The sequence below is a fragment of the Suillus discolor genome (genome assembly GCF_016758755.1).
Source record: "Suillus discolor strain FC423 chromosome Unknown F5147scaffold_164, whole genome shotgun sequence".
Classification (NCBI taxonomy): Eukaryota; Fungi; Basidiomycota; class Agaricomycetes; order Boletales; family Suillaceae; genus Suillus; species Suillus discolor.
This window is the reverse complement of record NW_024541411.1, coordinates 20696-42351: the sequence shown is the minus strand read 5'-3', so window position 1 is coordinate 42351 and position 21656 is coordinate 20696. Positions and strand designations below refer to the sequence as shown.

General features: G+C 46.6%; 6 protein-coding genes across 6 annotated transcripts; 4 read left to right on the top strand and 2 right to left on the bottom strand.

The window, feature by feature from the left end:
• Positions 1–9: 9 nt before the first annotated feature.
• On the bottom strand, positions 10–1759 carry F5147DRAFT_841696 (uncharacterized protein; the record flags this gene model as incomplete). Its single annotated transcript, XM_041444401.1, has 5 exons — positions 1107–1759; positions 849–1052; positions 394–799; positions 89–344; positions 10–21 (listed from the first exon to the last, which is right to left on the bottom strand). Exons 1-5 carry the CDS (start codon positions 1483–1485, stop codon positions 10–12), a joined length of 1257 nt encoding a protein of 418 aa, XP_041284721.1. The 5' UTR covers positions 1486–1759.
• A 1410-nt stretch (positions 1760–3169) lies between these two features.
• F5147DRAFT_588878 (uncharacterized protein) lies at positions 3170–4895 on the top strand (the record flags this gene model as incomplete). The annotated part of the gene is made up of 9 exons (XM_041432124.1): positions 3170–3396; positions 3449–3540; positions 3590–3751; positions 3801–3945; positions 4001–4014; positions 4064–4179; positions 4232–4326; positions 4399–4515; positions 4577–4895. The coding sequence occupies 9 exons, from the start codon at positions 3170–3172 to the stop codon at positions 4893–4895; spliced, it is 1287 nt and encodes a 428-aa protein (XP_041284720.1).
• Positions 4896–5234: 339 nt separating this feature from the next.
• F5147DRAFT_841694 (uncharacterized protein) lies at positions 5235–9851 on the top strand. Its single transcript, XM_041444400.1, has 14 exons — positions 5235–5503; positions 5559–5591; positions 5644–5816; positions 5863–5945; positions 6003–6212; positions 6268–6403; positions 6453–6543; positions 7844–7920; positions 8311–8384; positions 8429–8460; positions 9116–9160; positions 9214–9271; positions 9321–9524; positions 9581–9851. Exons 1-14 carry the CDS (start codon positions 5351–5353, stop codon positions 9616–9618), a joined length of 1407 nt encoding a protein of 468 aa, XP_041284719.1. The 5' UTR covers positions 5235–5350; the 3' UTR covers positions 9619–9851.
• Positions 9852–10790: 939 nt separating this feature from the next.
• On the bottom strand, positions 10791–13466 carry F5147DRAFT_781940 (uncharacterized protein; the record flags this gene model as incomplete). The annotated part of the gene is made up of 8 exons (XM_041442721.1): positions 10791–11013; positions 11065–11107; positions 11166–11900; positions 11952–12294; positions 12346–12672; positions 12725–12894; positions 12957–13091; positions 13142–13466. 8 exons carry the CDS (start codon positions 13464–13466, stop codon positions 10791–10793), a joined length of 2301 nt encoding a protein of 766 aa, XP_041284718.1.
• Positions 13467–14332: 866 nt separating this feature from the next.
• On the top strand, positions 14333–16151 carry F5147DRAFT_748674 (uncharacterized protein; the record flags this gene model as incomplete). Its single annotated transcript, XM_041440099.1, has 8 exons — positions 14333–14412; positions 14464–14640; positions 14695–14966; positions 15019–15271; positions 15328–15427; positions 15488–15556; positions 15614–15947; positions 15997–16151. 8 exons carry the CDS (start codon positions 14333–14335, stop codon positions 16149–16151), a joined length of 1440 nt encoding a protein of 479 aa, XP_041284717.1.
• A 304-nt stretch (positions 16152–16455) lies between these two features.
• On the top strand, positions 16456–19274 carry F5147DRAFT_729993 (major facilitator superfamily domain-containing protein). The gene is made up of 20 exons (XM_041439380.1): positions 16456–16729; positions 16792–16817; positions 16870–16896; positions 16955–16963; positions 17014–17094; positions 17142–17206; positions 17261–17364; positions 17420–17541; positions 17598–17658; positions 17715–17936; positions 17990–17996; positions 18047–18078; positions 18128–18184; positions 18235–18251; positions 18303–18355; positions 18406–18492; positions 18540–18576; positions 18629–18745; positions 18802–18962; positions 19024–19274. The coding sequence occupies exons 1-20, from the start codon at positions 16686–16688 to the stop codon at positions 19156–19158; spliced, it is 1464 nt and encodes a 487-aa protein (XP_041284716.1). The 5' UTR covers positions 16456–16685; the 3' UTR covers positions 19159–19274.
• Positions 19275–21656: the final 2382 nt, after the last annotated feature.

The window sequence follows — 21656 nt, the reverse complement described above, 5'->3', positions numbered from 1 at the left end:
CTGAATTGATTATTTCCCGGACTAAGTAGGCATTCAAACCAAGCCACGGCGTGCAAGTTGTAGCGACGGCACTCATGCGCCATAGCACCTGTTCCTGATGTGTGGGGAACGCAAAAAACCAAGCCATACAATGGATGCCGCCAAATATGGTTGCCATATACAATGCGGCTTGTTGAAGAACCATCTTGTCCGAAACTTTGAGTTTGATGCTGCCATCAAATGTTTGAACTTGGAGCCTTCGAGATGTCGGAATGCCAGCCCAACCTATCAGTTCTATAATTGGGTGGAAGACCCGAGGCAAGGACTGAAGCGGAGAGGATTCGCCTGTGGCACTAAAGTAGACACTAAGCAGACATGATCAACAGCGGTATGATTGTTGAGGTGCATACATACTCATTATAATACTTTAGCTCTGACTCGGTCGACTTCCAGTGCACTGGATGGGGACATTGCACACCGAGAGGCTTGTGCCACCACACAGCATAAGTTAGGAAATTAAGAACCGCGAAAGCCAGTGTCCCCACTTCGAGCTTGGTGATTTCGAGGTGATAGATGGCGCGGGTGATGAGCTGCATAACAAACCAGGCCACCTGAAGCATAACCAATCCTTTCGATATCGCATTGCCTTTGCTCCTGTCATCGATCTGGTCTGCCGTTAGGGTAGGGACGTCGATACACCCTCGACGTATCAGTTTGCGAATGTGCTCAGGTTGTAGTGTACAATAGGGTTTCCCATCCACATAGAGCATGAAACCACCCATCAACACAAAGAAGCTGTGCGTCTGGGTCCACGTAAATCCTAAAGATGTGCATGAGCCAACGTTTAGGTGAGCACGAATCGGGCTTACCTTCTGGGTCAGGCTCAAACTTCTCTGACTTAATCCACCTTGCAGTCCACCTCACAGGAGCACAAAGGGAATGCCAAAGAGACACCAGCACAGATAATACGCCTTCAATAAACAGGCGAAAGAGGCGACCTGTAGCCTCCTGCCAGAGGAGAAAAAAGTGAACGAAAGGATTTCCAGTTTCAGGTGTTTCAATAGGCACCCTTTCTAAGGACGTGTATAGTGAGTCGTGAGATGTAGAGTTCCCAAAAGTATACTCACCTTCGGACTCCGGACAAATGTTGGGATACCCCGATGCCTCGAACTGTATTGTAACTTGATGAGCGCTGAGCCACTGGCGCATGGCCCATGTGACGATCAGTTCAGGAGCGATTAGAGCCATGATCATCGTGCCAAGTTGTCGCCATAGGATATGAGGGTAGCCTTTGTGCTTAGGACTCGGGATATTGGGGTGGATGGCAGTGTAAACGCACGCAAAAAGCGTGAGAACGGAGCTGGAGGTGATGGTCCATATGGCTCTGGTTGTGAATGATGGGGCTTTAAAACCATCGTTAGCAGTAGTGTTTGTTGTATTTGTTGTAGGCGAAGCTTGGATCACTTCAATGAGGTAGAGGAAGACGCAGAAAAGTACTAAGCGCATTACTGAATGTCAATTTGGAGTGTATCGCGGTGTGCGTCCTATTCACTATTTGTATTTTATTGGCGGGCGTACTAGCAAGGGTCGACTGCAGAGAATAGACTAGTCTTATCTCTCGAGCATTACGACGTTCATGAAAACAAGATACATGAGGCCTCTGCACGCGCCTTGCTATTCCCAAAATTTGGGAGCCGACATACTTCAGAATGGTAATGGGGCCCATCTATGACTCCCGGCATGCTGGGGCCTCAAGCTTCAAGATCGGGTGCGATGAGGCCAAACTAAATGTGTACATGTGAGCGTCTGTTCTAATCACATTCCACGGCAGAGGCTGCTACGGTCGCTCTTTTGAGTCTAGTGCAAATCGAATGTATTACCTGTTACCAGTTCTTTCGAGTTTCTCCATCAGTATTAATTCTCAGATCACACCAATTTGTGTTAACTGGCCAGTCTGCGCAAACTGACTGCCTTATATGAATCACAGCGCCTACTAGTATAGGAGATGCAAAGTTCTATCAAACCTTTCCGATGAACCCTGCTATATCGCCAACACCGTAAGCTCACCGTAAGCATCAAACTTCTTTCTGACAAGCGAAAATTATGAGTCTTTCGCTGATTGGCAGGGTATCATGAACTCTGAAGGAGTAAACGCCTGAACGTTGTAACACACGTGTTGTGTCAAGTCCCGAACAAACGGTAAATTACATAAATTATCGGTGCTTCCACTGGGTCTTTCAGGAATTCTGCAAGCTTCTCAAGCATGCACCCAGCGGCCAGGCCAGCCGTGCAAATTTACGCTGGTATGACGTTCGCGCCCCACAGGTATTACTCGGTTTGCGCCCATCATCCTCCTTACCCTTTCTTTCATTGACTTGGAGGACAATGTCGGAAAATACCCCTACTGTAGCTGCCTCCTCTGTTCCTCTCCGCATCTCCAGTAAGAATTTTCTACTTGCCGTGTACTTCACCCTTGAACATTTTTCTTCTTAGGTATTGTCATCCACCTTGATGATACTTCGAAGAAGAAGGTCGATTTTGCCTGAGTTGAAGCTTGATTCACAGCGACAGGAAATCCATAGTTTGGAACCAGGCAAAAACCTCAATGCAAAGTTCGATCCCGCCATGTGAGCTCCATTTATATTTGTAGAAACTCGTTCAGAACAATGTAACACAGTGCGATGACCACTGAGCGGGTTTCCTTGTCTGTACACTGTTCCCATACTAAAATGGGCATGTTTTCGCGGAAGACCGCCATGGATTTTTCATTAAACAGAAAAGACATCTTGGCCAAAACAGTGGATCCAAACGGACAACGAGGTGAATCAATTCGCCTTCAACTGTATCACATTAAATTCACGGTTTGACTGTGATAGAATATAGCACGTCTCAGCGGAAGATGACAGTTGTCATTACTACAATATCGTCAGTATATCGGTCTCTTATTCCAGCAGCAAACTGAATATCCTTGTCCATATCGACGATATTAGGCAGCTGCAGTCGACTAGCAGGGATATTCTAGAGAATTGCCCGAGATTCCGGCTACTGGTGATAGGCAATGTCTGTCTCAGTTATTGTCTTCAAGCATAAACGACTCACTCATCTACTTCGTAGACTGGAGTCGGAAAGTCAACACTGATCCGGCAGGCATTCAAACTAAATGAAGTAGTTGAGTCCATGAATTAGTTCCATGTGGGGACAGTTACTGACGTTCACCTATCCTTTACAGCATGTTGCTGAGCACGAGCGTGGTGAAGCGGATATCAACAAGGAATTCACTGCGCCGGAAAATGAACGATTCGTCGTCCACGATAGTCAGGGGTTTGAAGCTGGCGATAGCGAAAATTTTGCGATTGCAAAAGACTTCATTAAGCGCCGACGCAACATGCCACTGCAGGACAAAATCCACGCGGTCTGGTATCGTCTTCTAGTTTCTGCCGTCACTCTGCCATACTGACATTGCTGGAAGGCTTTGCATCTCGATACCTCTTGCCAATGAAGCCTTGTTCGAGAATGGAATAGAGGAATTCATCAAATTGAGGAAGGAAATACTGGGCGATAGTGCGCGGCGTTTTCATTTGGTTTCTCATAACTCATAGTTTACATCTAGTTCCGATAATTGTCGTCTTCACCAAGTATGACACTCTTGTCGACAAATTGGAGTACGACGCCAGTATATCAGGCGAATATGACAAAACCGCGCTCGAAGATCTGTGTATCCAGCCGCTTAAGGAAGTAGCCGGAAGCGACATTTTGCACACAACGGTTTCTAGTAAAGGGGTTTTACTTCCCTATTTTCCGATGCTGACATACTATCATAGCGGAGGAAGAGTACGAGAGCACCATAAGACAACTGATCGATCTTACAACCACGAGCGTCGAAAAATTTGTCGCCTCAGAAGCGGCATTAGTAATGATGATAGCCCAACGGGCAGACATCGGTCTTAAAGTTAAGGCATCAATTGTGTACGACCACTGTTAATTTGGTAATGCCTTAATTTCACACTTGTGCTCTCCACAGCATTGGGAAGAAAAGTTAGTCTTGTCACAGTCTTCGGCACCTTGTTGACTTCCGAATTTCTAGGATATTGGAGAGGTCTCGCTGCGAGCGTGAACTTCAAAGGCTTTACCATGTCGGACTGCTTGTCTGTGATTCACAAGGACATCATTGATGTCTGGAACTTCAACGACCCTCACTGTGTAAGATGCATATCTAATTTTAGTCACTGGCTGCTGACAAGTTTTTGCGAAGCACTTGGCTAGTGACCAGTTCAAAGAACTTATACTGAAAGATCTAGACAAAGCCGATGAACTGATGCCAAAAGGTCCTGACATGACCGACCTTCCGTGCACAGCACAACCTTTGTGAGTTAGTTATTGTACTCCGAGACATTCATTTTCGATTTACAGAAACATTAGCAGTGAATTCGGTCTCGCGACGATTACAGCGATTTTGACATTGCTAGCTGGCGCGTTTCCACCGATTGCCGCAGGGGTGGCCTTGGTTGAATGGGCTCGCGATGTCTATCAACATACGTAAGTGAATGTGTACTGTTTTCATTTGAAACGTGGTTTATAAGGTTACCGATCTATCTAGAAATATTGTTTTACAGCGGATTATGACGTATATCGTGGATTTAACATGCGTCATGCAGATATTGTTCTTGCTAGCACCGACAGGTCCTATTTCTCGTCACGTCATCAAAATTGCCACCAAAGCCTATGAGGGGGCGTGCAAAAATAAAGTCCACTTAGCAATCCAATCCTATTGTGTGTCTGCCATTTGTAGAGGAGAGGGTGATGCGCTGGAGAAGATTGTCAGGATGATCGAGGATCATTCTATCAAGGCTGAAGAAGTTCGGGGCCTGAGGGCGCAGATTGGGCGCGTGGATCCGAAAGCAGACGAAGAGTGGTAGACGATGCGAGTCTGCATACATGACAGGGGTGAACAATTCTGATTTCTAAAGCGTACCCTATTTACTATTACGTGTATAAGTATATCATGATGTGCATGCATGCGTGTACTTATCTGACCCAAGGTTTGAGCTTGAGCCAAATAAGTAGTGGGAGGGACTCAACCAAAGGAGTGCAGTTGGGTGCTGTCATGTCCCAGACGTTCAAGTTGTCCAAGTCTGGCCAAATCTCTGATATTTGCCGCATCACGTTAACGTTTTTCCAAGTTTTGTCCCAAAAACTGAATGGGACAAAGAAATTTCGACTTTCCAAGTTTGTGCGGATTACCTTTGGAATTAAATATTAAGGCTTGATTCGTGTTCGTCCGCTGGCATATCGCACCTCATTCTGTACCACAGTACAGCTTTCCCGATAAACACAATCACCCCTACTTCCAGACGCACATTAAGATCTCCCAATGGCAACCATTGATGCCCAGGACCTTAGAGAAAGAATTGGGCGCTTTCGAGTTCTGATTATAGGGAGAAGAAACGCAGGCAAAACGACCATCCTTCAGAAGGTCTGCAACACCACGGATCAACCAGAAATTTACGATGCTAAAGGAAACAAGGTGCGGGAGATGATCTATGCTATGCACGCATCTATCGCTGATAAACTGTGGGTAGATCGATGCTGCTATCGTGAATGCCTCGCTCAAGGTATGTGCATCATTTGCCCTGTGGGCATACATACGCTGACGGATATTTTCAGCGTGGAAATCACGACATCACGAACGAGATGATATTCAAAAGCACTCCCTATTTCGTCTTTCACGACTCGTGCGGTTTCGAAGCGGGCACTGAAGAAGAATTCGAAAAGATGAAGAAATTTGTCTCAGAACGCACGCACGCGAAGAAATTAGAGGAGCGTATCCATGCTATCTGGTAAATAGCTCCCTTTTGACATTTCCCGCTTGTTGATTGCCATCAGGTATTGTATTCCAATGGGTGACCGGAGTCGACTATTCCAGCAATCAGAGGAGAAGTTCTTCTTGCAGTGCGACACTGGGCGCGGTGAGCCTGCAACTTCATTGTCATTTGCTGTGCTCGGACTAAATGATCGATCTTCAGTGCCCGTGGTCGTGGTGTTCACCAAGTTCGAAGCTCTGCGTCCAGTCGCGTATGGTCAAATCAAGAAGCAACTACAAGGGATATCAAAAGAAGAATGCTCAAAAAGGATTACCCAACGCGTCGAAGAGCTGTTCTTGAACACAGGTGTCTTGAATAAGTTGTGCAAACCTGAAAACCGTGCCCATTATAAGTCCTATGTACGCTTGGAGAGTAAGTGGTTCAGATTGACTTCTCCCATGTGTTGATATATTAGAAACCATCCTAGATATGAGCCAACCAAATACAGACTGCAGCACTCTACTGGAATGCACCACTCTCACACTGGACAACGAAGAATTGCGGTTGTGCTTGCTGTCGACACAACAATCGAACCTGGAGCTGTGCATCAAGTGTGCTGTCATGTGAGTCGCAGATTTGCAAGTCACACACTTTTGTTCTAACATCATCTAGAACACTGATCGATCGTACGCATCAGCTATTCGGGCGAAGCAATTATGACGACTATCAGTATGACATTGCTAAGTGGTTTGCACACATCAAAGTAAGTTGAAGATTGATTCAATCTGAATACCCTGGTAATGGTGCTCACAATGGTAAATATCGAATTGCTAAAACTGTAGACATTCTAATTTTTTTCTTGATTGTAGTTGTCCATTGATAACAGCTGGTAAGATTGTGGTTTACGAAGTTCAAACAGCACGGACAACACTGATGCCTTGCTGCTGTTCGCTTGTTCACAGTGGGTAAGTGCCTTGGTGGTTTCTAGCCCTCGACTCGTACTCATCATTCCTATGCCTCGCTGCTGCTCGCAGCGGGTAAGTACCTTGGTGGTTTCTAGTCCTCCGCTCATCCTCATCATCCTCATACCTCGTTGCTGCTCACCTGTTGACAGTGGGTAAGTGCCTTAATGGTTTCTAATCCACAACCCATGCTCATGATCCCCATGCCTCGCTGTTTCCCGCCTGTTGACAGTATGTAAGTGCCTTGATGGTTTCTTGTTCTCAACTCAAGCTCATCATCCCAATACATCGCTGCTGTTCGCCTGTTGACAGACGGTAAGTGCATTGATGGTTTCTACCCCTAGACTCATGCTCATGATTCCTATCCCCCGCTGCTGCTGGCCTGTCGACAGGAGGCAAGTGCATTGATGGTCTCTGGTCCTCGACTTATGCTCATCATCCCCATGCCTCGCTGCTGTTCACCTGTTGACAGTGGGTAAGTGCCTTCATAGTTTCTAGTCCTCGACCCATGCTCATCATCCCCATGCCTCGCTTGTTGATAGCGGGTAAGTGCCTCAATATCTTCTAGTTCTCGGCCCATGCTCATCATCCCCTTACCTCGCTGCTGTTCGCCTGTTGACAGCGTGTAAGTGCCTTGATGGTTTCTAGTCCTCGACCCATGCTCACTATCCCCATCCTTCGCTGTTGCCCGCCTGCTGACAGCACGTAAGTGCCTCGATGGTTTCTAGTACTTGACCCATGCTCATCAGCCTCATACCTTGCTGCTACTGGCCTGTTGACAGTCGGTAAGTGCTTTGATGCTGTCGAGTCTTTGACCCATGCTCATTATCCCCATGCCTCGCTGCTACTCGCCTGTTGACAGTATGTAAGTGCCTCAATGCTTTCTAATCCTCGACTCATGCTCATGATCCCTGTGTCTTACTGCTTATCGCCCGTTGACAGGACGTACGTGCCTTGATGTTTTCTAGTCTTCGACCCATATTCATCATCTCCATAACTTACTACTGCTCGTCTGTTTATAGCGTGTAAGTGCCTCGATAGTTTCTAGTCCTCGACCATGCTCATGATCTTCATGTCTCGCCGCTTCTCTCCTGTTGACAGTATGTAAGTGCCTTGATGAGTCCTCAACCCATGCTCATGATCCCCATGCCTCGCTGTTACTCGCCTCTCGACAGAAGGTAGGTGCCTTGATGGCTTCTAGTCCTCAACCAATGCTCATCATCCCCATGCCTTGCTGCTACTCGTCTCTCGACAGTCGGTAAGTGCATTGATAGTTTCTAGTCTTCTCGACCCATGCTCATCATCCCCATGCCTTGCTGCTGCTCGCCCGTTCACAGCACGTAAGTGCCTTGATGGTTTATAGTCCTCGACCCATGCTCATCATCGCCATGCCTCGCTGCTGCTCGCCTGTTGACAGGATGTAAGTGCCTTTATTGTTTCTCATCCTTGACTCATACTTATGATCCTGATGCCTTGCCGCTGCTCGCCCGTTAATAGCAAGTGCGTACCTTTGATGGTTTCTCATTCTCAACCCATGCTGACAATCGTTGCTGCTCACCTGTTGACAGAAAGTGCGTACCTTTGATGGTTTCTCATCATCAATCCGTGCTGACAATTGTTGCTGCTCACCTGTTGACAGGAGGTAAGTGCCTTCATAGTTTTCCGTTTGCAACTCATGTCGAACAGTCATATATCTTGTTGCTATTTTTTGGCAGGTGGTGGGTGTCTTGATCGTATCTTGTATTGAAATGATACTGAATAGTATAACGATGTTCACTCATTTTCATAGCCTGATGTAAGTATCTTCCATTCTATCAGATGAGTCGAATCACCATTACTCATATAATACATAGTTCGTTGAGTATCCCTCGATAGCTTATTTTCCATGTTCATTCATCTTGCATATTTTCCTATCCTGTCCAGAATGTGAGTTATTTGACCCTCATAATGTGAAGCATTAAGTGCGACAATCATTTTGACCGGTTCTTTCGTTTTATAGGATGTGAGTATGTTGCAATCGCTAAGGATTTTAGCCACATAATCCCTTGCATTCATCACGTGTTCACAGAATGTGTGTTAATCTCATCCTGTCTGATATGATAGTACTCCACTGACAAACAATATTATTTAGCTCGTACGTCTATAGATTGCATATCTTCACCAATACATAGTGACGCTCATCTGGTTCCAACCCCTGACAGTTTGTAAGTTACCTGAGCACTGGTTAATTATTCACAACCGTCATGTCAACCAAATAGAATGTGGGTTTCTGTTATTAATCAAATGTGAGTTTGCATGATTCTGACATTCCTTTCCCGCAGGAGGCAAGTACTTTCCTCTGTGGAGTTGATCCTGATACTAACTTGTGGCTAGACCGAAATCGAGCGAGATGACATCATCCGTGTCCTTCGGCCTTTGGTAGATTGGTTTTCTCCTGCATTGATTCTCAGCGCTGTACTATTATGCAACAGGCTGCGAAGGAATCACTCTCCACTGCTGCTGTGAGCAGAATCATTCAGGTTGGCCTTGGTAAGTTTCTCGCCCCATGACCAGTTGTAGTCTTAATGACAGGAAGTAGCTACTATTATCGTCCTCGAATACTCCGCCTTTCTCCCGAACAACAAGAAGGATTTGAAGCCCATCGAGCTTGCTGTGGCCTACTACCTAAAATCTCCGACGGCTGTCGTAGTGGAGAAAGGAGCGGAAGAGATTTCTCGTGGAGGCTACGACAGAGAGGAACTGGGGAAGAAGATTCTTGAGTTCATTCTTGAAAATCGCTTGCGTACGTCCCTTGCCTGGCTGTGAACTTGGATATCGAAGCTTACTGACAGCCTGCAGCAAAGGACTCGATGACAGAAAAAGTAGATGATGCTTAGGCCAAGTTTCCTGTTTTTCGATACGGTTTTCCCATGCTATTTGCTCATGTTGTTTGTGTACAATACCAAGCACGCCTGTTTCCTTGTTTCTGATGCTCTTTCTCATGTCATGTACTAGTGCTGTAGACTGTATCAGGTTTCAACACCCGTTTTTGGATCTCATCATGTCGCGTTCTGTTTTGTGCTATGGAGACTTAGGCTCGTATTAGTGAAATGATCGCTGTTGATTCTTATTTCTAATTATGAGAATTCGAGAATTGGCTCAGTATATACCAATGCTTCTTAATGCTGGAGCGGACGGGAGGTGACTGCACGCCATAAGGTTTAAGAGCCAAGCCGTTTAGGACAAGGTTTGATGACGCTCAGCGGTGCTTGAATCCAAGTGAACGCGTTACGCCGCAACGTCGCAAACTAAATGAATTGAGCAGCCCAGGTTTGGGCTTACAAAATCGACTAATATCTAAGTCTCACCGATTTACTGATGCCGCGCCTTGTATGTGACCTTTCGATGCGAAGTTGTAAGAAGATAACTGTGTGATGCGAAGGAGATCTACGTATATCACAAATAAGCACTTTTCAACGCAGTACAAGACAGGTATTTTGTATTTCAACATGTCTGGTCCTCTCCCATGAGAGGTCCCGCAAGCTGATTGGAGTTTGCCGGTTGCCACGCACTGGGCACGCTATGGAAAGCCTAACGTCCGTGCTCTGTTACTTGATGTGACATGCTCCAAATAAGGCAGTCACATAATTGGGACACCGTGCACCCGCCATCTTTTTTTTGTTTATTCAGCAATCACATATAAACGGATCCGTTTTCTATTTGTACTTGTTGAAGTTTTGTACCAGTACGACGTTTTGATCGGACTATCACATCGCAATGCTTTTCAATGGCTTGACGTCGATGTGTGCATATCGATGTACACAACTCCAGTTTACTATACTTGGTCTTACTTTTGTTATCGGGCAAATGTCGAAACCTCGATTTTGGTGGTGTGATCTTCCATGGCACAGCCACCTTCGCGCCATGTAACCACCAAAACCAATCAATCGTTTCACGCTATAACTACCATATCACAGTACTGAGTATTGATATCAAGCGAGACATATACGACGGCTACGTGTTTGTTTCCAAGAAGAAAGTATCAAGTCCCAGTTCCAAGAAGAAATTTCTAATTTTCACGTTCTTCTTCACCATCTGCATAAGCCTCTGGCCCATCTTCTCCATCTGCGCAAGCCTCTAGCTCATCTTCTTCTTCCCCACTCGTATAAACCTCTAGCCCAAATGCCGGCCATTTGCAGTACTTGTTGCAAATATGCTCCTTCTCAAACTGACTCACAGTCGTCTCGATGTTTCCATCCCCGAAAATATCAAGGTGGCCATCACTGACGGATCTATCTGATGTGTCAGATCAACATAAGAAGCCCAACACTCAAGCAACTCACGGATGTGTCAGGATTTGAGGGTCCGTCAGCAGCGTTGTACTCCCTAATTTTAAAGGTATTGTGTCAGTCTCAGAGCGCACACTGGTACATTGTTCACGCACCTTGATAATCAGATATAAATGCCAATTTACCGGTCTTGGCATATTGTATGTGCTGCGTGAATGAAAAGAACACCGCCAAGTCATAGCCGTACTTGTCATAATCAATCAAAGGGTTGGCGTCCATATTGTGAATGAATTTGACGAAGTCTTCTCCATCGCTGTCGATGAACTCTTCGAGAAGAAAGACGGCACGTGTGGACCCAGTCTTGCCTCCAGGTTTTCTATCACCCTGAAAATAAGCCAGTGCGAGCCCACCTTCTACAAAACGAACTCGTGGAATTGGGAATGGGGGTGGTTCAGATGAAGATGCAACACAACGATCAATGAAGTCGTAGGTTAGCTTTAACAAGGACTTCGCCCAGTACAAAACGTTGGCCTCCTTGAAGAGCCTGGATAGTTCATCAACGAGTGAATAACGGGCAATCTTGTATGGTCCCGTCGTGGTGGTGGGTGTCGCGAATACCTTATGGTAGGGTCGTTTAACAACAATCTTATCGTGCGCAACAGAACCGGGGCCTATCTTTGGCGGGGCCATCAGCGTGAGCCATCCTGTGTGAGCAGTTTTGAAGCCTCCGACTCCAATCAGGCCTTGAGGTGATGTATCGACAATCAGCTCACCCATGGACCACTCAGCAGTGTCCACGGAAAAGGAATGGTACTTGTCCAGTAAGAGGTCTGTTATGGGGCGAGAAGGGACTAGGTAGAAGTGGATCCTCTCACTCTGTCGCCCAAAGACTAAAAGTCAAATAAGTCCTGCTGCTAGCGCCATAAGTATAATGAACATACCTTGCTTCATGTCTAAGTTAGTGCCTCCGCCAATCCTCAAAACTTCCTTCAGTCGGTCACGATCAGGAGAACAGAGAGCTGCAGGTGCGACATCTCTCTTTCGAGGAGGAGACGGAATATCAAAGCTGCTAGAGCTGTGAGTGTGTTGATGGGATCGCTTGGTGGAGGTAGTGACAGTGGTCGTAGGCAAAATATTGCTTCGGACGTTGTCAGAGGTGGTGGCACCATCATTGGTTTGTGCTGTACCAAGCTCACTCTCCAAGTCCACTGAGGATTGTACTGAAGAGGGGACTTGGGGGGTGATAACTTTGCAAGCAGGACGTTGACCAATACGAGCAGCATTCTAAATAGTGAAATAATGTTAGTTTGGCAAACAGGTGAGGTAAACACATACCATTTCAGCATCTTCCCGCCAGTTCTCATATTCAATCCACTGAGTCTCAGGAACAATGACCATTAGTGCGAACTGTCTTGATTTGAATGTTGTTGTCTTTGAGCCTTTGCGGGACAGCTGCTGACATTGATCGTAGAAGTAAGCAACCGACCGTCGGTGATTGGAAAGATCCACCCATGCAGAATCTCGCACTATAAACTCATTCACCCGCCAGAGAAATCCACCACCAAAAATCTGCAACTTGGGCACAATAGTGTCCAATGCGAGCTCAATCAGCCCTGGCGCATCAATCTGTGCATCAATGCCCTTCTTTCCCTCACATATATTCTAAGCAAAGATGTCAGTCACCACCAAGTTCAATAATATAGCGCATACATACCCCAATGGGAACCCCGCGTTTTTTGCGACCTCCACCTTCATGAACTGCACTAATTTCGATTAAGATGGTCTCTGCCGGAGGTGTGGCATAAGATATCTTGGCCCAGCGTTCACGCTCAGTAGCATATAGTGCGTGTTGAGATGAGTATCCAATTGGACCGTTTGATGAACCTGACAGAATCAGAGATGAGTGGAAGGGTCACAACGCACTAAACAAGAGAGAATCATCTAACCTTGCCCAGGCCATGGTGGACCAGTTGACTGTGATGAGCCTTGCCATGACGAGCCTTGCCATGATGTAGGTATCATGATGTCTGGCCCTGCAGTGCGACGAGGCATTGCCACCACAGGTGGAGGGTTGATCGTTACTGTTGTTGTGTGAATTAGCAGAGGGACTCCGAACGTATAATATACTCACATTTCCGTTGTGCTGCATTCACCGACTGTTGAATTGCACGCATATCAGGAGCGACCCGGTCGTTATTTGAACCCTGTGCACTGGCAAATGGACGCAGCTGCTCGGTTCGGCGGGTGGGTCTCACTGAGGTCGCTGGGTTCTTCTTGTAATGCGAGTAGCAGGGGGCACACACATTACGCCCAGGTTGTCCTGGCTCGATGGTAGCCACATAGAAACATGGGTCACCTTTCCTGATCTTGGCCCTGCAAACAGGACGGTCACAGATGCGATCCTCTTTGGCATAGGCGTCCTCGGTGAATTGAGAAATGATCTCGTACTCTGCCATCATGGTCTGTAATAATCTGCTGCCAATTCATCACCTTCAATATATATGTCATCAGGAGGTTTACAAGGTCATACATGAGCGCCGGAACAAGGTCATACATGACCGTAACACATGTGGAGAACACATCGGGAGGTTTGCGGATGACATGAGTCGCCAGAATGTAACTGTGAATCTTGCTTAACACTCTTATTGAGGAGCTAGAAGTGGCTGCACATCAGCCCACGAGCCTTGGAAAGAAATGATGGCAAGCTAGGTGTACTTACTTGATAGGGCTACTTGGAACAAGCCTGAATTTCCCAGTCCCCGGTCCGAGTATGCGACTCTCTACAGATGGGCAAGACAAAGGGGGATGATATGCGAGTCGGAGTGTTTGCCAGTCCAGCAAATGACTTACCCACTTAACAGTTTGAGCATGAGGATTGGCAGCTGCGTGGTGAACTCAAACTGAGCAAGACCTATCAGAGGATGAGTATCACTGTTTGCGTACCTCTTACAAACCAATTTGAGTCATTATCACTGGCTGCCAGTTGCATAGCCCATCAACACGTAAAGGTACGCAAGGATATCAACATGTAAAAGTACGCAAGGCCATCAGCTACCAGCTGCATAGCCCATCAACACGTAAAGGTACGTAAGGATGATGATGTGCTATCACCGATCGGTGTTCCTGGCAAGCAGAACACCACTCATTCAATATGAGTCCTGCAGCTCAGTCAGATTATAAATATCAACACCTACACAGCCATTGTGATTATTCCATGCCGAACCAATGGAAACCCACTCGTGAGCTTTCACTATAACTTTCCTCCCAGTGTTCTGATCTTCATGCAGCTCCGCTGGAGCTAATTGCACCACATATTCTGCGCATGTGGAAAGCACGCCAGACAGACCGTCAGATTGTCCTTGAGCTGCAGAAGCACATCGACACAAGTCGCTATGGCATCGGGTAAGTCACAGGGTTATTATTCCTCACCCATAATGTAATGTTGAACACTAGACGTACCAAATTTCTCGAAATCCGCCAAGCAATGGGCCTTCACCAGACCCGCCAGCAAGCTCATACTGTTGAGTCGATTCGCAATGCAATGATCGAGTTACGTGCAATCTATCCAAATGCGGGTGCACGTGAAATGGCAAGTTTGCTGTTTCATGAGAAGGATATGAGCGTGGCTAGGTGATATCTGTGCTGACTGTACTGCATCAGTTCGCTGACTCTTTTTCATCTTAGGAGTGTCCTAGTATCATATTTTGCTAGGTTTGAACCTGGCCTTGTCCGCGAGCGTAAGGCACGTCGCCTTCGAAGAAGGCGATTCTGGGCCGCGGGTGTAAATGATTTGTTTGCAGTCGACCAGCATGATAAATGGCTCAAGTTTGGTCTGGGGCTGCACACGGGTATTGAACCATTCTCTGGCCGCATTATGTGGATCAGAGTCTGGCATTCTAACAGAAATCCACAGTTGATTCTTAGCTATTATCTTGACACAATTGAAGAACTTGGCCGTAAGTTAATACATATTATTCATGACACCCATGAGCCTGACTCATTTCATAGATATGCCTATGGTCACACAAAGTGACCCAGGTTCTGAAAACTTTGGCATTGCCAATGCTCACACGATGTTACGACAATGGCATGACCCGGATTTGCACGGCACGCTCCAACATCGCTGGATGCGCAACAAGAAGAATGTCATGCCGGAGATCACCTGGTCTCAACTGCGGCGTCGTTTCACCCCAGGCTTCGAAAGTCTACTGGATCACGGCGTCAACACAGGCTGGTATAATACTAACAACACTGTTCAAGTGTAAGTCATGTTTTCGGGCTTTGTCTCATCATTAGCAGCTCAAATATTCATTTCAGACTAGTTTTCCGTTGGGTCTTTATTCCGTGGCTCCAGCAGGAGCTAAATGCTTATCGAGATCGCATCAACAACTCTGCAAAACGGCGTGACCGCAATAAGGTACGTTTTCTGTAATACCATTGTATTATTGAATCTCACGTCATTTATGTTTTCATCCAGATTCTCCCACATGGCGTCCCCAATCTCATCTACGAGGCAGCTGAAGACTTTGGGGCCTTAGATTTCAAGGTTCGTACTAATGCATCACTACTGTCAACAGTATTCTAATAGCAATCCCATGTACAGATCAAACTCGAACGAGAGGCCCTAGGCCATGTACGAAGTGCCTACATCAAGCCTTCACATCAAGTATTTGATCTGGTCCCTCAGGCATTTGGGGAATACATTGCGCAACTCTATGATCAACTGGGTCGCCCAGCAGTTACACGACAATCAGCTTGGGATATTTATCTCCAGCTGTTGGACCTATTGCAGCACGCTGATGAGCTGCCACCACAGATTGAGCTCCTAGACAGCAGCGAAGATGAAGAAGTTGTCCCGCTTTTGGACAATTACAAGGACTTACCTCCATCCAACGACGCATATTATATGGGGGGTGTGAATGGAGGACTCGGCATGGGTAAGTTGCCGTTTATCATGCTCCATGTTGGAAACATGACATTTTTCAGATACCGAACACCATCGTCAATTGGACAGTTTTGAACGTGATGATGAACCGGAATTGACAGGAGTGGAGGAAGTCTTTGAACTGGATGATGCTGGCTTAGTTGTCTCGGAGTTCTCAGATTGTGAAGATGATGATGGTTCCGCAGACGAATGGTAATTGTCTCATTCATCTCAGTATACTAGTTAGATTTCTTGTACAATTCAGACGCACACTTGTTTGCATTCCGAACCACATCAGCGTGGGGCGATAAAACGTATCTCCAGCGGTGTACAGGGTCCTATGCCCTTAAATGGATGCGTGACACTGATTTGAGAGCACGGACGTTAGGCTTTCCATAGCACGCAGGAACTCTATGAATTATGAATCAGTGATACACGCTGCAACCACGTTGGCCGCATCAGAAGACTGGTGAGTCGCAGATATTCCCATATATGCCGATATATGATCATATATAGAAAAGGTTTTCGATATAAACTTATAAAGTCATATAAAGCCATGTATAACGTCGGAAAACCACCGCAATCCCTGAGTTCTCTGATTGCTTCTCGCCGGTAACCATCTTGATATTATGTACTGAATTCAATGCCTGTAACGCACACCCCAGCCTGATACTGTAGGCGGCAAAGCACAAACTTGTCTTGGCTGTGACCATCGACGTCCTCTACCACTACCACGGCCTCCCTCAACGCCATGACTGGGAAGATCACCCTGAGTAGTGTTTCTCTCATCTTTGCGTACATTATCTTGTGTTTTTTTTCCTTCTTCAAACTGATCACAATGCAATCCTTTATCATAGCTGTGGAACAGCTCTGTTTTCTGATGGTAAGCAGGTACAACATCTGACTCTTAACGTGAATCTGATAATCGTTCCCAGGTTATGCCAACAATGTCATTGGTTCTGGTGGGTGATGTATTCAACTCGATAAGCCTCGTTTCACCCAAAATTCGACTGTTTGCAGTCAATACTCGTGAGCGATTTTTTCCATGAAATTTACTCAAGGTCCAATGTGAATTACAGTTCTAAAACGCATATACGGCACTGGTTCAGACGGCATCACTACGAACTACAGCACCACACTCTCTAGTGTCGCCTTCGCAGGTGCGTACCTGAGTTTCCTTCGTTGATATGCAGTTAAATCGTCCCAGGCACCGTGGTGGGTATGTTCACCTTTGGCTACCTCTCCGACAAAGCCGGACGCAAATTTGGTATGGTAAGTAGATATCAACCCCGATCGATCAACCCATAAGTCATACTTTTGAAACAGATGTCCGCAACTGGGATCGTTGCAGTATTTTCTGGTCTCTCATCTGCTTCGTCTGGTGCTAACAATAGCCTTGACGGTATGCTTGCTATGCTTATTGCATGTCGGTAAGTACATGCGCCGGTACGAGATTATCTCTGCCGTTCATCATCTCTAACACAGCTTCCTTCTTGGGATTGGCATTGGTGCTGAATACCCTTGCGGTTCCGTGTCCGCATCTGAACAGTCGGAGGAAGAGGGCATTGCTAAGAACTCGCAACACCAATGGCTTGTGCTAGCCACGAGTGAGCCGATGTGATGAAATGTCTCTATGACCAATAATCTAAAACACGCTGCACAGATACTATGATTGATTTTGGTTTCGTTATTGGGGCATTCGTACCATTGGTACTTTACTGGATGTCCGGCCACCATTCACTTCTACGTCTTGTAACCTATGTCTAACAGTTGCTTTCAGATTCGGAGACAACCACCTTCGAGCCATCTGGCGCCTCTCGCTTGGGCTTGGTGTAGTTCCTGCTACTGGTGTCTTTTTTTGGCGGCTACGCATGGAGGAACCTAATCGCTACAAGCGCGATTCAATGAAGCATGTCCGTATTCCATACCGACTAGTCATTAAAAGATACTGGCGTGGCCTGCTTGGCATCTCGTTGGCATGGTTCATCTATGACTTCATCACGTATGTCAACGACCGCTTCCGTGCACTCTGACCAGTCACTCACATACCTTCAGATACCCAGTGTGTTGTCAAGCACCTACAGGATACATTGTCACTGATCTTTTCTATAGTTCGTACTTTATTCATCCACAATCACCGATACGTATGCATTTACATTTGTTTTCTTGAGTAGAACTTAACCGTCTTGGCAGCGTTACCGGCGGCAATTCATCCCTCAGCGTCGTCTTTGGTTGGTCTGTTGTGATCAAGTAAGCTTCACCCGTTCGTGGTTCATGCTCCTATTTACATGGTTTCACAGCCTGTTCTACATTCCAGGTGAGTCTATTAGACGACGACGAACTTTCAGAGTTCACATTCTGTCCGCAGGCACCGTTATAGGTGCCTTCTTCGTTGATCTCATGGGTCCAAAGGCCACCATGGTGGGTGGTAATAAGCAGATGTGGAGTGCCTTTTCTAAATCCCACGTTAGATCACTGGCCTTCTCGCACAAGCGGTCATTGGATTTATCATGAGTGGTCTTTATACCCAGCTGTCACAACACGTTGCCGCTTTTGCTGTAGGTATCTATGTAACACATATAATTGATGCTGAATGGTTCATTAGGTGGTGTACGGCATCTTCCTGAGCTTCGGCGAGTTTGGTGCGTGGAGTTGCGCAATCACTCCCCGTCTTTTTGAACTCTGTTTGCCTAGGTCCTGGAAACTGCGTTGGTGTAGTGGCTGCAAAATCCGGGCCTACTGCTGTGCGTGGCCAGTATTACGGTGTTGCAGCTGCCACTGGAAAAATTGGCGCATTTATTGGAACTTGGGGTACGTGTCATACAGTCCTTGTACGACGGGTGGACTAAGTTTGTTTGTCCGTCCAGTGTTCCCTGTGATGATCAAGGATTTTGGTGGCTCAAGTTCAGCTAAAGGGAACACTGGCCCCTTCTGGTTTGCCAGCGGTCTTGCCATCCTAAGCGCAATCATTGTATACTTTCTTGTGACGCCTTTGGACCACGATGGTATGAAGAAAGAAGATGCCAAGGTGCGCAATTTTCAGATTGTCCCTCCCATTACCCACGACGTTTATACACCTCACAACATAGTTCCGAGAATACCTCGAAGCGCACGGTTTCGACGTCTCACGTATGGGCCTTCCCAAAACTGAAAACGTGTCACATGCGGAAGGCAAAGAGGCGAGTTCAGCGGTCAAGGACACTGACTCAGCGACCAAAGTTTAGTTGTGCTGCAAGTAGATGGGCCTTTACGTTTGTGTTTGTGTACCATGATGTTTTTTTGCTCACTTGTATAAATACCTTCTGAATAACTCAAGATGCATAGTCTTCAGAGATCTAGACTGATGTCATATTTTTTGTGAGGGAAACCATTCTTGTTGAAGCAGTGGCTCACCTTTTACGACCGCTGCTTGTTAGCTAATGTGATAGTGCGGATAGTGAAGCTTCTACGTAAAGGACTCAGATGTATTGAATATTTTATAGTAACTGGACGTGTCACTTGACAAAAGTTGCAACGCAAAGTGCAACGGGTGGAAGGAAGTCAGACACGGTTCTGGAGATCTCTCAGTCATGGGGAGAGGTATTATATCTGGCCCTCAAGGCTTTGTATCCAGCATCCAGTCGTTTGGGTGTTCCATGCCTACAGTCGACATACGACCTTGATCAGATGGAGAATGTGTGACTCGGTTGATGATGCTTATCGTAGACGCAGGATGTAAATTATACTGGTAGCCGAACGTTGAACAATGAGCATGCAGAGCTGTTGATAACTCATCAATCACACTGGCATTAGGGGATAGTAAACGGGATGATGTTCCAGACATTCCTCAAACCTAGTCATTATCACAGAAATTGTGTCTAGGTAAAATACTCTATACCGATTTGATGCAACGATTGCATTTGGGCCCATGTTGACCTCGGCATCTTGGGTATTTTCCGACTGCTCGACCCCAATGCTCCCGGCAGTTCTCCAAACATTACCAATAGTCGCTTTCCACAGTTGTACACGACCATCATTCCCGGCAGAAGACAGGACAGTCCTGAGAGAATGTGTGTCAACTATGCAGCTTACGATACCTGGAGACAAAAACAAACCCAGTGATGTTCCACTCAACACGGCCAGCCGCCGATCTGCACACATCCAATCAGTAACAAAGCCATAGGGGAGTGCGTATCGCACGTACTGGTGGTGATCGAAATCAGCTATTACATTTGCAGACCATTTAGGATCGTCCCCTTCTCCTTCGACGTCAGGTTCTTCCTCCGCAGGCTTGACTCCCCATATCCTAACATGTCCATCGCGGCCTCCAGTAGCTATAAGGTGATATGATCGCCCACACGAAGGCGCCCATGCCACCGACGTGATCGCAAATGGTGTTGGAGTATCTCCGTCGCTTGCAAGCGAGGTTCCTGCCTCAGTGGGCAAACCCGCCGGCGAAGGAGATGAGTCCAAAGTAAGGGGAGTGATAGGTCGACGAGAGGGAGATAATCGTATAATCTGTGATTCAGAGTGAGCAATGCCATAAAAATGAAGCGTGTCTATACTTTGATAGCGCCAGATACCCCACAGCCAGTGGCGATGATCTCCCCCCAATATCTATCTTTACACCATGATATGCACCACCCTCCATCAGCCTCTCGATTCCCCATTCCGGGTCGTCCCTGAGTGGCGGGGTTTTGCGACTGTTGCAGGGCTTGAGTGACCAAGGTTGCAGAAGCACCCTCAAGAGTTGCGCTTGTTTGCGTCGGTGTCGCCAACGCCACGGAGTACGATGAGGACAGTGATGCAGATGGGAGCGTTGAGACATCGACTTCTTCTGAAAGCTGCCATGTGGCTAGCGATGATTGTTCCAAGCACTCGTAGATGCGAACGTGATTATCGGAAGAGACAGTTGCCTTGCAGAAGCTCTCGTAAATCTCTAAATGGGACGAACGCCTGACGTACCAACTTCAACCCAAAATGATGAGGGGCAAATTCGACTGCGCGGACAGTGCCTCTTGCATCAACCAATACAGCCCTTTCCACCCATCTTGAGGAACCACATGAAGCAGCCTGAGGAGAACCGGCACCAGCACCATTCGTTTGGGAATCAGTCGTTGATGCAAAGCTAGTTTGCTCCCAAATCTTGACTGTACGGTCGAAAGAGGCGGATGCGAGTATGGTCCCAAATTCTGGGTGAGCCCAGCTTAGTTTGGAGACGGTAGCATCGTGAGCCTGGCATTAATTGGTTGATAAGCGCAAAAACGCGTCTTCCGACATGCTCGCCTTCCAGTCATCTTCGACGTTCCAATTTCCATTACTCTCGTCTACTTGCCAAACTTTGATTCTTTAACAGCGGCGTAAGTTAACTTGTAGAAACACGTATACGTATTAAGGGAACAACGTACCTCTGATCGAGACTGCAAGTAGCCAAGCGAAGCCCATAAAAATCATAAGCTACGTCTGTTAGAAGATTATTGTGTGCGCTCGGGATGAGACCAGTTTGTATCATGTTTTTCCAAGCTTCGTAAAGTCCGAGTGGAACAAATAATTTGAAATACGCGTTGAGATGTAGTAGCAATTGTTATGCGGTTGTTCTTTCTTGTGAGGGTTTCAAGTTCGCAAGGAAGGTTTGTGCAAGGCATTTAAATTTAGAATTACATAACAACAGACAAACATATACAGTTCGAACTTCGAGTTGTACTACTACAGTAGACTTGCTCATAACGTATAGCGACGGGAG